Source organism: Drosophila virilis, chromosome 4 (assembly GCF_030788295.1).
Source record: "Drosophila virilis strain 15010-1051.87 chromosome 4, Dvir_AGI_RSII-ME, whole genome shotgun sequence".
Taxonomy (NCBI): Eukaryota; Metazoa; Arthropoda; class Insecta; order Diptera; family Drosophilidae; genus Drosophila; species Drosophila virilis.
In genome coordinates this window covers 16187833-16207026 of record NC_091546.1, presented here as the reverse complement: position 1 = coordinate 16207026, position 19194 = coordinate 16187833, and the positions used below count along the sequence as shown (strand labels likewise).

The 19194-nt window shown below is 37.7% G+C and overlaps 1 protein-coding gene across 2 annotated transcripts; it reads left to right on the top strand.

The window, feature by feature from the left end:
* Positions 1 to 17413: 17413 nt before the first annotated feature.
* Positions 17414 to 18586, top strand: LOC26531331 (uncharacterized). Of its 2 annotated transcripts, none has more exons than XM_015173437.3 (5): positions 17414 to 17485; positions 17546 to 17681; positions 17736 to 17826; positions 17893 to 17985; positions 18310 to 18586. In XM_015173437.3, the coding sequence occupies exons 1-5, from the start codon at positions 17469 to 17471 to the stop codon at positions 18465 to 18467; spliced, it is 495 nt and encodes a 164-aa protein (XP_015028923.1). In that variant the 5' UTR covers positions 17414 to 17468; the 3' UTR covers positions 18468 to 18586. The 2 variants fall into 2 exon arrangements, with proteins under 2 accessions (XP_015028923.1, XP_015028922.1); XM_015173436.3 differs by having other exon boundaries at positions 18253 to 18584.
* The last annotated feature ends 608 nt before the right edge of the window (positions 18587 to 19194 follow it).

Here is a 19194-nt window from a genome sequence, read left to right as displayed (position 1 = left end):
CTCGGGCGCAACCCATAAAAAAAGGCTTTGCTGTGGGCAAAGAAAAACAAACAGTTGGATCTATCATTACCCTGTCAACATAAAAGTTGGGGCATAATAATTGTTCATGATATTCCCTGATGAATCCAAGATTCTGTTTTTATTGTGATCTTAGGAACCTGAACCGCACACTTAAAATCATATTAAAATTAAAAAGTCTTCGAATTTTGAATATATATTTTAGATAAAGATTCTTTAAAAAAAAATACAAAAAAATATTGTGAGAAAAATTATAATCTCATGGCAATTTTCTAAAATCTAGATGAGAATATTTACAAATGCATAAATAATTAAATGTCCCAACAGATTCTATTTTTCTTAGAAAAATATATGCAAAAGTCATACTTTAGTCGTTTGTAGAAACATTAAAAGAATGACTAAGTGTAAGAAAGGGAATTTATATAGCAAATATTAAAGTTTTTTAAGCCATATTTGATATCGAACCACAAATAATGTAAGAATTAAATTAAAAAGTGAATTTTCCATAGATTTAGTAACTTGTATAATTACAAGAACTCATATAAACAGCTCAGTCTGCAGTCTTGGACATGCAGCTCGTAATATACGCTTTTGCAGTGCATGCAGCTATAATTATATATAAGCAGATAAATTGTGTATGGGTATATATAGGCTGGGGCGACAGTTGGCGGCATAGTCTACAATAAATTTTCATTTAATTGAGGCTTATTGCATTATTTTGGCTGACTGGCTGGCTGCCTGGCTGGGTGGGTGGTTGGTTGCTTGGTCAGTTCTCCAGATGGCAAACCGCCTGTTCTGACCGTCTGGGCGGTCATTGGCGCAACAGATGCGACTTTCACAGAACAATGCGAAAATTAATCATTGGCGACTTAACGTTCTGATGTTCTTGATGCGCTTGATGAGGACGCGGCTGACAATGACAAGGGACAAAATAATGCTTATATATAGCCCATATACATATCAGAGATACTTGTGCATATTGTTTATTAACTGACGCAATGTATGCTTGATATATCAATGAGCACAGAAGTTATTGCCAATAATGATAATGCTCTTGTTATAAAGGCGTGTACGAGAGCGGAAATTGTAAAAAGAAAAGCACCCAGCAAATTGTCACCTTTGAAATCCGTTCAGACTGTGACATTGATGGAAAATGCAGTTCACATGCCTTGTCACGTTTCGCAATTTCTCCTTTTGTCACTTAGAAAATGTATTTTCCTCTTTAACGCATGTTTTTTTCTGCAGCGTTTATTTGATTTCCGTATCGCCTTCTTTGTGACAGACTGCATAGGTTGAGTGAACCTAAGAGGTGAAAAAAAAGGTGCAAAAAAGAAAAAGGCAATTTTCATAGCAGAACAAACAAACAAGGACAGATTTAACTACTTGCATGTGATCAACCTGTGGCTTTTACATTCCGACTACGTTTGCTTTAGAGATTCGGCTGAAAAATCAACTGGCCTAAAAAATACGAATGTGTTCGTTAGTTAACACACATACTTTCACATGCATATAAAAAGCGAATAGTAGAAGAAATACTGTCCAACCATTTTATATCTTGAGACTACTTCAGCAAATGATTATGTATTTTTTTTAAATATTTTATTTTTTTATCCTTGTAGAGGGTCATGAAATTTGTAACGCATAGAATAAGACATTAGGTCTAGGGTCTCTAGTATTGAGGTTTTTTTGATAAGACAAACAAAATTGCTTCCTTGTTCTTCGTATTCCTTAACGTTCTTTATTGACTTATATTATGTGATTAAATGGCTTGGAACGTTTACCAAATGTGAAGGGGTCTTAACTTAACCGTTCAAACAGTACTTAATATGAATTATAAGTACTTATAAATATAAGTTTACATAAGCAATTTAACATAATATATAAAATCACACAATTTGTAAATAGCTGGATACTTCAAGAGTTTTTTCTAGTGTACAATCATTTGGACACGCCCATTGGGGTTTCAATAAAACCTCTGTTGCCTGTGTGCCTTGTTCTGAACAACAATCGATGTCGTAAATATTTCCTTAAGTCTAAAATAATACGTTTAAAGAAGCCTGCTTCACAATGAAAGCTTACTGATAAGATTTAGTAGCTAATTAAACATCCACTAAAATAATCAGACGAATTAGTTATTAATAGAGCTGTAAGAGCCAGCAACATCTTGAAGAACATAATATTCCAGTCAAAGTTCACATTTAACTGAGGCAACTTCCGTGTAGAAAGAAGACTCAGGTTCTAGATAGGCATATTAAATAGGAACAAAACAAAACTGTGACACACATTTCTTGACCAGCCTACAAAATGTCGAAATTTATGTATATGTGTACATGCATATATATATGTTTGTATTCCGAAAAGTGTTCTAAACAGCCAAAAAAAAAAGTAAAGGAACGAGCGAGTGGAACGAAAATAAACAGATTCCATGACAATGACCTCCTAAACAGATAAATAAATGAGCAAACCGCACAAATAGGCGAAAACCTATATAGAACTACTTTTACTGATATAAATACGAGTGTTGAAATAATATATATGTGCAGCTATATGCATAATATATAATGATATATATATACATATATACTGATACATATATACATGTATACATATGATAATCAAATAGAAGCAAGTTCACTGCACGGAAATAACAAAAACAAGCGAAAACGTAGCGTAGCGAATAGAAAAGCAGAAGAGAAAACAAAAACATAATAATAATATTTAAAAAAAAAAAAAAAAAAAACAAGCATGCAAACAATTTAAAAACGTCATCGTTTTTTGTGGGGGCAGCAGCTGATTAATTAAAGTTTGACACGAGTGCAAGCGGCGCAGCAACAGCGCGTGATTGGGTGAGTGCGAGTGAGAGCGCAAATCAAATAGATTTCTGATATGTGCTGCAGTTAAGCAAAACAAATATGTATATATATAAATATATAAAATCATAAAAAGGTGGCCACTTGCTGCACTAGCGTACAAATGAATTTGTCTCGCTGGGTTTCTGGTTTTGTATCTTCAATTTGAGAAACCTGCTGCCCACGAGTTTGCCGAAAAAGTTGCGAGCTTGAAATACATTTTATGGACATCATCGTTAAAGTAATCAACAGTAAGAGCAAGAATCATCAGCAGACGTCGGCGACGCAAACAAAAAAAGGAAGTGAATGTTGTGCTCAACTAGCTGATACCCTGTAAGCAACTACATACATATGTGCCTAAATTGAAGTAAACAACAGTAAGAGCAAGAATCCTCAGCAGGGGGAACAAAAAAACACGAGTGATCAACTAGCTGATACCCTAAAGTATACAACATATGTGCATAAATCAAATCAGGGCATGTAAACGTAAAATTTTATGCGTATCTTATATTAAGCTAAGCTCCTAATTTGATAGATTAGTTTTGATAGAGCCCAAGACTTACTAGGTCAAACAGACAGATATACGGACATGCTAGAAATATTCGCCAGTTGATGCAAAGTGAAATACTATAAACCCCTTACAAAGTCGAAAAACCCATCCTCTGTCACACATAGTAGAAATAGTATGTACGTTTTCATTGCATACAGGGTATAAGGAAGGCAACAAAAAAGAACTATATGCAACTTATGAAGTCGGAAAAGCCTAGCGCATTCTCTCACAGACGTTTGCATAGAAACAGTATGCCCAATTTCACTGCATACAGGGTATACAGAAAAGAAGAAAAAAAAAGCAAACCGCAATCGCAAGAGCCGAAAGCGAATAAAAGTTAAAAGACTTTAGCCAAATTCAAGGTCAACTTCGTTTCAATAAATTGCAAATGAAATGGTTGCTCGCTGGCCAGGCTGAAGGGGCCTGCAAGGGGGCCTAAATGCTGAACCTGAAGGGGGGGGCTGAAGGGACAGCGACAGCCAGCAACTGCATGACGCAAATGATGCCAAAGTCAGCGGCTTACCTGTAACTGAAGCTGAAGTTCTCTGCATCTGTATCTGTATCTGAAGCCGAAACTGAATCTGTATCTGAAGCTGGGCAGCGAGCCGCTCAATTTGAGCTCCACGATTTTCAAGCGAATTTTTGGCGTGTTAATAAAGATTGTCGAAAATTTAAAGAATGGCTTTGATAAAATTAAAAAAACAACAATATTAAGACAGCAGCACAAAAGAAGAACAACTGGTATAATAAATTCGCCTCCTCGACGATTCGGGCTGTATATAAAAAACAATAATAAAAATCATTAAAAATGCAATTTTATATAATTTACCTAAACGAGTAAAACATAATGTTTTTGTTGATTTGTCAAACGATCTTTGAGAACTAAATGTGCTGCATTAGAAAATAGTTCTCAAGAAACTGGAGAATGAATGTTTTAAATTCTATTGATCGAAGAGAATATATATTGAAATACAATTTTTCTGACCGATCTCCAAACTCATAACTATATATATACATATTCTTGATCAAGATTTATTTCCGTCAATCTGTCCATTTTCACCTGTCTTTCCGCATAAACGCGTCTATCCCAGAACCTAGAATAACATCGATAAATATCGATATCCTGTTTTTCGAGAACATTCTTCACTTCAATAATAGTCTATACAGATCAGATTATTTATTTTAAAGATATCGCTGCTCCTGTCCCAGGTTGGTAGAAAGATATTCAGGCTATCTCCAGTCGAGCACTGCCGACTACCGCGCACTTATTTTTAACAAAAGTGGCTTCATCGGGTTGAGAAATTATAATTTCTTTTTAATGATAATCAACGTAAGATTATTGATGGATTGCAAATAAAAGCGATATATTGTGATTAATTATGGAGTGCATTAGCCAAACCTACTCGCATTCCAATTAAGTAAGCTGAACATTTGTAATATGATTTGCTTTGTAATTTAAATTTTTAATTTGTTTGTGCATTATAAGCTTAGTCACCTCTGCCAGCCTCTTTAATCGTGCCTCTTACGACGCCAACAAAATTGGCAAAACAAAAAAAGCCCTTATATTGTATATTGTGCATGTGTATTAAGCATTTATCGAACTCTGCGCTTAATTTGTTTATTTTACCTGTTAACCAATTTATTTCTGATAAATTGTTTATATGTCGTTGGCTTATACACAATTCTGTGGTACGATCTGGTCTGGTTTCTGCTGCTGTGTATGTACGTTTTTTTAAATGAGCTTCGTGTTTTACAAGTTCAATCAACTTTGCAGCGACGCCAAAAGCAACCACAATTGATTAATTTATAAATTATTTATTGAAAACTTTCTGTGTATTCGCTTGTCAAAGTATGCGAAAGACTAAAACAATAAATCGAAATGTATGGCAAGGTTTGACTTAAACAAGAATTATGGCCCAAAAAAACGTAACATATTAATTAACTAAAGGATAATTTAAATAATAATGTATATACACTAATGCAGCTAAAGTGCGAAGACATTCGAATGCGTCTGCTCAAATTGCGATGCATATGTGCATATGTGTGTCTTTATATGGCGTGTTTATGTATGTGTGTGAGTGTGTGTGTGCGAGAGTGTGTGTTTATGCATTTGTATATTGACTGTAGCTATAGAAAACCTAAACATTTGCACTTCGTCTACTTGTTAGAAACTAAGCATGAACAAGGCTGGCAGCAAGCGGGGCTAGAGTGGCTGAGGGAAGAAGGGAGAAGAGGGCGGAGAGAGGACCGGCAGCGGCTGGCAGCTGCATGGTTTATCGCAGCAGCCAAGCTCCTCGAATATGCACTCGAATGCCCTTCATGCCCGTCTCCCAGCCCGCCGCAGCTCGCCTCTTCTCGCTTGAACTGTGTCAATGGCCTTGAAATTGTTTTTGCGCCATGCGCTGCTTAGTTGATGTTCTTGTTTTTATTTTTTATACAGTTGTTGTTTTTTATAGTTGTTGTTGTTTCTGTTGCTCCAACAACGAGATTAGTGGAAATAGCGCGCACTCAGCGCTCGCTTTGTAAGTCGCCCATAAGGAAATGCAATTCCATCTGACCCAATAAATTATAAGCGTCGCGGTACCACGGTGCGTATGATAAGTTAATCATACGCATCGTGCATCTATTCCCATTTTCGTATGCATGTCGAGTGGCCATTAGATATTTTCTGGGCACTACCAACTGCAGGAAGCGCCACAACCAGCATTTTGTGGTTTTTCCATCAATGTCATCGTGAATCTGTAGCGGGCATAGAAAAAAAAAAAAAACAAAAAAAAATGACTACACGACAAGGTCAAAGTCGACGACAACCGCACGAATAAAGCGGCTGCTCGAATGTTGAGCGCGTTTTTTTTTCTACCCCTTTTTTATTATTTTTAATTTTTTTTCTGCTGCTGTTGTCAGTTTACAGCCAATGCACAGATGTTGCTAATGATAATGATTGTCAGCACTAGATGAGTAAAAAACTAATAAATAATTTGTCCGTTCTCAAATATGAAATATAAAATTAGTCTTTTTTGGCTGCAGCAAAAGCTCAATTGAATATGTTACAAAAACAGACAGACAAAAATCTTTAGAGAAAATCTTTGTAAGAGATTTAATAATTTAGGCAGATTAATGAAGAGATATGGATTCTTTCATATAAATAATAAATTCCTAAAGGCATATTTTATTTAACGCCAAAAAAATATCAACTTTCGCGGCACGAAACATTAACATTTTCCCAACGATCTTAATCAAATTAAGGTACAAATTTCAATTTCAATGTAATCAATGTAAGCGTATTGTACAGCAATAAGACAATTTCTCCAAACGGTACTTCAAACAAAACAGAAATAAATTCAATTAGTATAATAGTTTAAGCGAGAACTATATAACATAGCAATGCAGCCAAACTGTACTGTGCTGATAATAGAATCGATAAAAGGCGGAGCTATGGCATTGCTTTATAGAAATTTACAATAAAATAAGTATAGCCAATTTCCCTACAAAACTGTAGAAGCTGCTTATTGTATGTGTATGTCATCTGAAAAACAAATTAAACAAATCGATTTCTGAACAATTCTCGTGGCGCAGAGATTTAGCGATAATCGATATGTGCACTCATTAAGGTATTAACTGCTTTGGCAATAAGTCTTTAAGCGTTAAGGTTATTGTAAATCCCCCATAAAAGAGAACAAAAATTGGATAGTGCTGCAGCCAAAGCAGAGAGCAGCTCTCAGCTCTCAGGGCTCAGGGCCCTCCAGTCTGAGACAGACATGCTGTTAAACCTTTGAACCCAACACAATGCGGCACGAGTACTTACTAAAAACAAGTGCAACAACACGGGTCACAAAATTAAGAGATTAATCCGCGACAAGCAAATGCGAAAAACCAACAATAAACAACTCCAGATGCGGACAAGAGAATGTTGATTAAAAAAAATCAAATTTATATTATTACATTCTTTTTTTTTTTTTTGGGCTCGCAAGTAATAAGGCCTTTTAATTTATGGAAGGCAAAACTTGAACTTCAGCCTGTCAACACCTCAAAGTGCTGCTGCTGCTGTTGCTGCTGCCTTCAAGATTTGTGCGATAGCCGAGACGTTAACATCGACAACGTTGCCTGCTGCTAATTACCAGCATCAATTACGTTACTCATACGCAACGTTGACGCGTTGCCGCTGTCGCTGCTGCTGGTTGGCCTTACGTCAGATTGAGAAAAACTAATGTGCACTGCGACATTGCCAGAAAATGCAGTTTCACTTGATGCTGCCAACTAAAGATTCATTAAGAAACAAAGTTGCACTGCTAAAAGCAGCGCCCGATTTCCAGTTCACCATGGAAACAAAACGGAACGATGCAGTCTGTCTGTTGGCAATTGCCACCCAGCTGTATGCGGCGGCGGCTTGTGTGTGCATTATGTTACTTAACTGCGCTGGCATTAACCAAAACTTAGTCATAAAACTAGTCAACATAAGTTTTATCCTTCAGTTAGAGACTGAACAGATTCGATTCGCAGTTCACATAAACTACCCGCCCTTGGGCACGGCTGGTGTATTCGGATTTATGCATTCATTAGCCTTATACTTTCGGCGTATACTTTCAAAAATGTAATAAAATATATCCCTTTCTTTTGAATACGGCTCATATATCACTCAAAATCAGCATATATTAAAGAATGGTTAGATACAACCCAAGGCTTCGCGCCTGGGTCTGCCTCGAATATGTTTTTAATAAACGTTTATTTTATTTAATTAAAATCATTGTCATAATTAAAGTCACACAAAAAGTAAATGTTTATTTCATTTACTGAAAATCATTGTCATAATCATAAAGTGCCCTTCGAAAATATTTTAGTTTTGACCACATCTTTTTCTAGAAAAAGTAAATATTTAACTAATTGATACATTTACTTAAAATCATATATTTGCTTAACACTCGCACATTCCTCTGCCCGCTTGAAAATCTTTTCTAAACTATATAGACAACATTTTAATGGCCCCATGAAAATAACTTACAAAACCAAACCCGTTGCGCAACATTTGTGGCAAGGCGGCAATCAGATTTGGTGACGATGTCGACTTTGTCGTCGCTGTCGATGATGACGCCGCCAGCCTTGACCCGGTTCTAACAGCCACTGAATGGCGCTGACTTAACTTGGCTTTCGTGCACAGCCCGATGGCCGACTTCTAACCTCCAGTTTAAGACGCCTTGACTTGTGAACCGTCGCCCAGTGGCAACTATCTCAAGTCGCAGACAGATTTCAATTAGCGTTTCCGCACGTTCGCCTATTTAGTGTTTTGTCATTGCGGATTTAACTTTCATTTGTTGCCCGCCTTCGTTCTCGCTGCCCGCCAGTTGAGCTGCTAATTAAAAGCGCATCTCTCGTCAAGTATTGTATTCGTATGCGAGGCTCTCTCTTTCCCCTATTGGCCAGCCTGTCTGTGTGTTTTAACACTTTAAGCTCCAGCAGCGACACCGAGCAAACAGTTGCCAGTTAGCGGCTATGGCAGATCCTGGCCCAAAAGTTTTCAATTAGGAAATTTTCTCATTTGCATTTCAAATAAATTTGTCGCTACTTGAGCTTCACTTGTGCGTTGCCTAAGTGCTTCCCATTAACATTTTGGCTTGAGAATCATCCAGTCAACTAAATATGAAAAATCACTTTTCAAATGGTTCATTCGTTTGTCCAGCAATTAGTTCAAGGCGATGTATATCCTTTACTTGGGCTTAAAGAATAAAAACAAAATTTAAGCACAAATTCTTGATGTAAACTTTTTTAAGAAATTATTATTAAGATTATTTGTCCCATCATTTAAAATAAAATTATCGAAATTATATTTAATTTAAAGCTTGCTATGAGTTTTCCAGGAAAGCTGCTTTCCCATTCGCTCAACAAAAATCAAAACCAAACAAGAAACAACACCAAATTCCTGCAAGAAACGCCTTCTCCAACAACTCACTTTTCAAAACAATTTTTAAAGTATGAAAAAAAAGACAGAAATCAAAACTTCTTAAATTTCAACCAAACCGCAAATATATATATACAAGCATACATATATTTCATACAATTTTGCGCACTCTTTTTCATCAAATTAGTTTAGGTCCCAACAGTCGTTGCGTCAGGAAAAAATCTTGAAAATCACCTAAGGGGCTCAAGACGTCTTAGCTTTGTAACGTGATGTGCGTGAGAACAGAATAAATGGCGTTTGGGGGCATTGCCTAGTCCCAAGGAGGAGATGCCAACAGCAAAATATTGGCAAAGTTGGCGGCGCCCCCCCAAAAAACAAAAATAGAAAAAATATAAAGTTCTTCGTGAACTTATCCAACTGCGAGGTACCCTGTAGTCAAGCTTCTTCTTTTGCAGTTCTTTTGCTTAAAATGGATTTCTCTTCAAAATAGACTGTGTCTATCGCCGTTCTATGTTCTTCTGTTCTATTCTATGAGCCGTAAGCTTCTTAGAAAGACGTTACACATTTCGTGCCAAAATTATACTGACCTCTTAAGCAGGGTATCCAATCAGTCGCTCAGCTGTAATCAATATTACAATTGCTGTCCAATAAATCAGTGATAAACAACAAAACCAGCTTCATATATGCCATCATCAGTCTGAATAGCAACAATAGTTGGGTATTGCCTATATTAACACCTAACCTGCACCTAGTTCAGGTGGTATGAGCCGCAGGAGCGTGCGTTCATGCGTGAACACTCACGCGTGTCATTTGACAACGTGTTTATGCTGGAAGCTCAATTTCGCATTGACAGCATCTTCAATGGTGCAAACGAATGTGTGGGCAGGGAGACGGAGAGCTGGTACATAGAAAGTGGCAGCAGCAACAAGAAAAGCGCCTAACAAGCACTTTAAGCTGGCGCCCGTGACAAGCTATTCCAAGTGCTTCATTCATGCAGCCAGCCCGACAGGCCCTGTCCTGCGTCCTTCTAGGGAGCAGCCCTTGCTTACGTGCTCATCCCCAACCCAGCCCAACAGTCAGCCATCATCAACAGCAGCATTGATGTTGTCATTATACTCATCGACATCCTTGTCATTACGCGGCACATACGAAAAGAGCACGAAAACACTTGTCATTAACACAATCACACACTCAAATACACAGACACACACGCACACACAGGCATTCACCTCACCAAGCAATGGCGCCTTTAGTGCCCGCCAAATGAACTTTTAATACTTTTTTTCTTTTGCTGTTAAATACAGCACTCACACATAATACTTGAACTATTTGAAAGTGTTTGTAGCACATGAAAAGAATGAGTTGTGATCCCAGGCTGAGTGGTTGTGTGGACTTAAATGTATGAGAATCGCAAAGAAAGGCGATATTGAATATACTTCTTAAGTGGGCATAGAAATTACCCAGTAGATCTTCACATAATGCAGAAGAAACTACAATGTATACAAGAAATCTGTATCTCTCTCAAGCTTATATTTTTTATGCAAGCCCTAACCAATATGTCCTTAAATTTGAAGAGGTATAAAATCACCCTGTTTGCAGGTTTTTTTCATGCTGTTTTCTCCTCTCTATATTTATTCATTGTTCTTTTTTATCGACAAATTCTCAATTGCACAAGCTGACCACAATAAATCAAATATTCAACTGCTTTGTCCAACCACACAAAAATACTAAATCACTTTTGGATGATGGTCAAACAAGCAGGTAAAAGAAAAACAACAGGAGCACCAGGAAAAAAAAAGAATACAATTGTGGGATACATCACAAGGGTAAAAATTGGCAGCCATACAATGATAGAATTGGGATATATGTAAGCCATTTATTTTTTAAAGCATGCATTGAACTACATTTTGTACATTTTTCTATGCTTGTTGTTGTTGTTGTTGCATTGCCGCCTTTGGCACATTCGTAACGTATACGCAGCGTATTGCAGATGTTCGCCACAGCTGGAACAGTCGGACCGACATCAAATATCAAATAATTGTTTGCCATTTAGCAGTGTACATTTTGAATCGTTGCCAAAAAAAAAAATAAAAGAAGAATATGCATTGGCCATTTGTTTACATAGCCAGACAAGAGAGGGGCTTGCAATGGCTGGGGCGAAAATCCGAAAGACATATGTCTGCATGGAAGTATGTACATATCAAGTATATTTCTAAATAGACAAGAAATAGGCAGGGCCATCAAATACCCTGGAGGAGCACAAGTTTTCATCTGAACTCCATTAAACTCCAGTAAGAATCAAGCATAATTAAAATTAAATAGTGTTAAAAAAAATTTGACCTAAGTTTTGAAATCTAAATGACTTTCATGCTTTTCTGTTAAAAGAATCCTCTAATGATGTGTTTTACGGAGCTCGTCGAAAACACTCGGCCACAGCTTGGCCTTGTTTGCAGGGTAACACAAAATTGCGAGTAAAATAAATGAATGTTACAATCAAAAGAACAAAAGAGCTCGGCATGTGGCAGACGAAATGCAAGCTGCAAATCATTTGTTATAGTTTTGCAAAAGTCCAACAAAATCCATGTCGCTGCGATTCTCAGCGCTGTCTCCAAGTCTTAACAATCACCATTAAGCACTGATTTGTATTTCCAAATTAATAAACTGAGCACAAGTCTTAAAAATAGGGCAGCTGTCGACCAGACGGCTTCATGGCCAATAACATCGTCATTCCGATCTGTCAGCAACTCAACCAGTTTATAGCAGCCATAATTTAAATGATTGATGCGACAATGTCGTTTACGTCCAGCCTTTCAACGCAGGTGAGTCCCAAGCTTGCAATTGTAATTGGGTGGCTAGAAATTGTTGCCCAGTTGCAGGGGCAATTCACACGCAATTTTCACGTCCGAAAAAAGTGCGACGACAGCCCCATTGCAGCAAATGTTACTCTGGGGAAAATTAAAATTTTCTACGCAATTTGGTTAGCGCGCGGGGCGCTAATCGGCCTGGCAATATTTGAGCTTAAAAGGTCCAGCTATGTTAAGTCTACATGGGCTTAACAGCTGTTAAGCATATGTTAACAGCATTGCATGAGCAGAGCAGCCTGCGCTTAAGCCAATCGAAGAGCATAGCAGGCAAAGAGAGCCATGGCGGCTGCTGTTAACTTCCGCTCTCTTAACAAACACTCAGACTCTGTAAACATTTCGGCTAAGCTGAGCTAGCAACAATCTAAGCAGCAATCTTTTACAATTTACAAATGTTGTGTTATTCGCACGCACAACCCTAAGCTACCCCATGGGCGCTACGCTAAGGGCGGCAAATTGACTCATCTGGCAGTTACATTAAATGTTCGTTGGCCTTTTTTGGTAGTAAAAACGTGGCCAATGCCAAGGAAAATTTAACAATGCGGCAAAATAAAAATAAAAGCTAAACAAATTGTGCATGAAATGATGCCCAGGACTGTGGGTCAGGCATCCTTTGCAGCCTCAACTTTGGGGATATGTAAAATATATTTCCGCCATTTGAAATTTGCACAAATGAAAATTGTGACTGAAAATTGAATTACCCAAAGCAAGACCAGCGATAACAACAATAGCAACAACAACAACAATGGTGACGACTACCGCAGTGAAAACAAAACAATAAAAGCTATCACAAAAAGAAAAAAAACGAGAAGAAAAGTTGAAAGTGTGCCCCTGAAACAAATATGTTGACAAGGCCGGTAAAGAAAAAGCGCCTGCAAAGTCGAATGAAAATCATCAGGCCCAGAGGGCAGCTTCATCCAGCTGCTTCTGCTGCTTGCCCCCACTCCTGCACGGTCTTGCCGCTTGTTGCCACATTAGCCACGCCACGCTGTGTCCCCTAATGAGCATGCCAGACATATGCCATGGGCCATGTCCTACCTACATAATCCACCTCCGCCTTCGAATACCACGCCCCTCGTTTGTCGTCTGTCCTCTATCGTCGCGAAGATCTTCCGACTGAAGTCAAATTGGTATATTCTTGAGAAAAGCAGCAAGAGTACTTTCTTGGCGAGGTTGGGGTGCTTGGGGCTGTGGCGACCCACAGCATATGCTAGTGTCTGCTGGCACCAACAGTTGCTTTTGCCATACGAAAGTGTTTTTATTGCTAGATTCCATGCGTGGAACTAACAATAAGAATGCGATTTTTAGGATGCGACAGATGGTCAGCTTTTGTTGAGTTTACCCCTTGCGTTGCGAAGGCACCAGAAAGTTTCAATTTGAGCAAGAAATAAAAATTTAAGAAAATGGTTTTTTTATATAAACGATTTCTTTTGCAATCAATATACAGTCACGAACCTCTAAGGCTTACATAAATATGTCTGTAATGCAATTATAAAGATAGATTTTTTCTTATATTAATATTATCTAATCTGTAGATTGAGATAAATCAAGCTAAAAGGTTCTTATCCTGTGCAGCGCATTCGGACAGTTTCTGACTTTTTTAAAAGCTTAATTTTTATGTATCTAAAGCAACAATACAAGAAAATTGTAAGAAACCTAAATGTTATTTGTATATGGTAATAGTTTTCCACACTTTCAAGTTTTATTTATATATGTATATATTTTTTCGCCTTCAATGAGTACATTTTAAGAGTGCCCAATAATTTTAAGAGTGACTATTGATAATACTTATGGCTAAAATATATAAACTTTCGAGCACTGTTAGCAAATTGGGCAACTTTTCAACACTGACTACGGAATTTACAGTGAAATAGTATCGCTGCACCAATTTTACAGGCAACAGCAATTATAAATGTTTCTCTGGCATTTTGTAGATGCATTAAACATAATTTATTTGGCCAAAAATGTTTTTCGCTTTGTGTAGCAAACTGTTTCACTTGTTGATGTGAATGCACATTACGTATACGCAATGCAATTTTTGTATTTCACATAATTCGAATTTACATGCATGCTGCATGCAGCGGCAGGCCAAAATGCTGCGAAAAACAACAAGAACAAACAGAAAAAAAGAGAAAAAGAGAAAAATGCAGAAAAAGATGAAATAAAAACAAACTTTGCGCGGCACATTTTTCACTCGCCGGGCTCCCATTTCAAGTATACGTATTTCAAAAGATGTCTAAACAAAATGCTGAAGAGATTTCTGCTTTGGCTAGGATGCATGTCGAGACTTTATGTTTTTGTTTAGATGCTGACGTCAGCGAGGCGCACATGAGCTATGTGGCAACGCCAGTCCGCCAGTCTGACAGTCAGTCAGTCAGCCATAGAGTTGGTGAGTCAGTGCGTCAGCTTTACCAAAAGTTTCTTTGTGCTGGACTGCAACGAACTAGTTGCGAACTTGCCGGCTGCTGTTGCAGTTTTGCTTGATTTGCACCAAATTAAGTTGGCCCCCATCCGGGCAGTAGACCATGCCCAATAGCCCAGCCCCAGATCCGTGCCGTGCCGTGCCGTCGTCGTCGTCGTCGTCGACTGGCTGGCGGACGACCTGCGCCACTGGCTGCTGCCCAAAAATGCAATAAAATTAAATGCTTTTATGTAAAAACTTTATGACTTTGTGTTTATGCTCGCTACACGCTCGACGCCCCGACGCTGTCTGCTCCGCAGCCTTCACCCCACGCCACGCAACGCCAGGCCATGCCACGCCTATGCGATGTCTTCTTCTTGGTTGGACTTTAGCTTGGCCTGCTTTAGTTTTTGTGGCCGGACAGTTGTTGTTGTTATTGTTGTTATATTGTTACTGCCGCCTCGCATGTGTTGACAGTAATTAATTTAACTGGCGTAAATGAAATTTATATGGCCAACAACACATTGCCTCGTACTTTGTCGTTGCAATTTGTCCAAATGTTGCACAGTTGCGCTGCCCGTTAAATTCTTCTAAATTGCTCTTGCTGCAGCGCAAAGTGGCCAAAGTAGCTGACATGCCTGACGTCCATAGAGTATAAACAAACTGCACTTTTATCGTTGATTGCCAACTTTCCCTTAACTAGTCTTTCATATCTTAGTCAAAACATAGCAGCTGAAATTGCAAAAATCGTTTGCTCAAAAATAAAAACATTAATTTCTCACTTTAATTCAAGTTGCTTTCTTTCTGCCGGCTGTAGATCTATTTTTTTTTTTTTTTTTTGCCTTAGAAGGAAGCACCTCGTGCTATGCAGGAACTCAGAAAATATACATATTCTCTATTCATTGTGTCTGATATTTAAAGAAGAACTGTGTCGGCTTAGCTCAGCTTTCTTTTAGCTTTTCCGTAAATATAAAGTATGGTTGCTTTTACTTTCTATGCCCTTTTTGGCACGTTTAGCCTTCAACAGAGACGTGGCAAGTACGACATAATAACATTGAAGAAAGCTCTAGTAGAAAGTGCTAGACTTGAAGCTGCCCTTTACCAAAGTGTATACAATAATATTCCCTCCAAACCTATTCTATGCCATAGCATAATTATAAGTATAAGTTTTCTTACATATTAACAGGATATTCCTAAACATACATGCATACTTTTACCTTTGATGGACTACCTGTACGTCTACTTGATTTTGGTCCTCCTTTGACCTATAAAAGGTAAGTTTACATACTTAAGAGCTTCTCTTGTCTTAAGAAGCAAAGAAAAAAACGGCAATTAGCTCATAATTGAGAGAAACTTTCGCAAAACAGTCGTAAAAGTGCTGTGAAAAAACGTCTCAAGCAAATGAAGCTGAAAAGTGCAATAATTTTTGGTCTTTTTATCTGGCAAAGTTAGCAAGCACCACCAACAAGCAGAATCAACAACAGTAATTATAATTTGTTCGCAATAACAAAAATACTTAATTACTTAACTGTCAAAATATGCAGCAGAGAGCGCAACTTGCCGCAGAACTTTGCAATGAAAATTTCGTTGAAGTTAGAAAAGTAAATGATGATTATTAGGCTTATAGCTTTGAATTCTTATATGGATATGGATTATATATTCTTATGGATTAAATTCTTAGGTTGACAATAGTTTTATCGATCTGATCTGATACACCCACTATTTTACAACAATGCAATGATTAAGACATTAGCATAACAATATTAATGTATATATCAGTTGGCAATTAAATTGCCTTTGATCATTCAAATCAATCTTAAAATAATCTGTAAAATGTAGAGCACCTGATTACCCCGATGACGCACCAAATTTATCAATATTAATATAACTTTTGATCTGGACTTACCAAAGACTTAGCACACGGCCAATGCTGTGCACTCAACAGCCTATAGATAATCTACTAGAATCAAAAGAGTGACTGAAATTTCAAATATACACTTGGTGGCACGCACAAAGATATGCACCAGAACTGTCAACGTCAGCGGCATGGGGCATTAAATCATTTAAGCTGAAAAGAACAGGGCCAGAGGGCAACGAGTGCCACGACTCGTTGCGATAGGTTCACACAACACACTTCCGCTGCCATAGAACAGCAGCAGCAGCAGCAGCAACGGCAACAGCCTCAACAACAACGACAAATGGCAGCCCGTGTTGCCAACAAGCAAACAAAAAGTTTACGCTTCATAGCACAAATTGAATAAATCATCTAACGTCGAGCGGCTGCGATTTGCAAAAGTGGGCGGGGCGCAGCCGCATGTAGAAAGGTTATGTGCATAATTGTTGCGCGAAATGGCCTAAAAAAGCGGCAATAAAAAACATGACAAAAGGAAACGAAAAAGTACATTAAAAAATATTCTAAACTAATTAGTTAAGTTTCCTACAGTTGACGAATGCTAAGCACAGACAGATTTGTTCAGCACCTTAAGAAATTTGAAAACTACTTCGGCAACACTTACACAACCTACTTATCAGGGTCAGGGGATTCCCATTATCAGATATTATTTATTTTGCTTGCTTAGTATTTATTGATATTCAACATACATTGTAGTATATTTGTTAGGGAAACATTATTGTTATGAATTTTTGTTTTGATTAATCACACAAGCAAACATTATTTAGTTTTCTTTTGACATTAGTTTTAACCTATAATAAAAACAAATTGAGTTGTTTTTCACATTTGGCCTAAACGTTTTTCATATATACACACAATACTTCAAACCAGAAACCAATTTATTTAAAACACCCAAATGAATTACTTCAATTTGGCCACAACTGTTTTCATTTATGAACTTCAACTGCGCGCAGTTCAGTATTACAGAAAAGCCACTCAGCTTAGATGTGTCGCTTAAGAGCGTATGTCTGAACTTCGGTTAAATATATAGCTAGCAGATCTTTAAATACATTCTCTATCAGATTTTTACTCGCACTCCTTCTGGTGATGGCTGTTGCACAAATAAGAGAAAAAGGTGCAATTTCGGTAAGGAAAAATCCACTTATTGTGATGGCTTGCCCCCCAATGCCTATGATGCAGAATGTTTCAAAGGATAAGGTTTGCTTATTTGCAAGTCAACACACACATTTGCCATAATCATATGTTCCATAGCTGTTGGGCATCTGGTTCGCCTATGCAACGACACCGCTGCCCTTTGAAAAATATCAGCGACGATGCATCTCTCACAATGTCAAGGGCAGCAGTGAGTATATGCGATTTCACTGAATTTGAGCTATCTGCCATCAGCTAATGAGCATTGTCGGCATAGATTTCTTTAATACTAGCATACTTTATACCAACTATCGCGGACTGACAATTACATATCGGTGTGCATTTGCTGCAAAAGTGCGAAGGTTTCAAAGTGAGTGAATTATATTTATAATTATAATAATAATAATGATAATAATAATAATAATAATAATAATAATAATAATAATAATAATAATAATAATAATAATAATAATAATAATAATAATTATATAGATGGTTATATTTAATTGATAATATTAACAATAACAATAATGATAATGAGAATAATACCAACAATTAAAATGATAATTAATTATTTTTATTATTGGACCAATGGCACATTCAACAAATTTGCAATCTAATGAAATCTCATTCCTAGTGACACTTCGGGTGCTAACCCGCACGCGCACCCCAATGCCTGAAATCCTATATGAAGCGCTAGCATTTCTAAAGAGTGTTAACTTTCCCGTTGCTGCATTGGATTGGTTAAAAACTGAAGCATTCTGCTTTGAATTATATGAGCTGAAATTCGAGACACAAATGCGACCGATACAATATCAAGCGCCATTTAATCAGCCTGGCGAATTGGGATGACGCCGACAGCGTAAAAGTTAATTGCATAAATCTTCAATTATTGTAACATAATTTGTGATCTACAAATGTTATCGAATCACTGAATCACTGATTAAAATGAGGAAATCGTATAATAGCAGGGCCGCAACTTAATTAGCATTGTTGACCACCGAAATCAATTACGCCTCAACCGTATCGGCCAATAATGTGTTCACGATGATTTCATGTGCTTCGAGCACATATGGTGGCCAGGATACTGGGCCGACAGCCTCCATGGCCATGACAAGGGTGCATTAATGAATGATGCCATGGCCTCCACTCTACGCCTTCCGCCCACGAGCCTCCACTCAATTTATATATATATATATATACATGTATATGTTTGCAGCCTCCCAAAACTTTCCATGAGCCCAAAATTATCTTTAGTTTGTTTTTTGGTTATTTTTTGTGGGTGTTTGTTTGGCTTCCTTAGCCCAAATTGCTTGGCCGCACAAATTGGCTTTAGCCTCAGGGCCCGGCAATAAAATCAAACTCACGCAGGCGTATGCGTAACGCACAATTATCCCTCATTGAGTGGGCGTGTCTGCACTCGAAGGGATAACAGTCGGACGGGTCCTGTAATAATTGTCATTGTCAAGCGGATTCTGAGCGGACAATTTCACTGCCAGCCAACAATATTATTAGCTGTACTTCCAAAGCAATTTGCTTTCAATTGTGGCCAAATGTAAGCAAGCTGTGGGCATCAAAT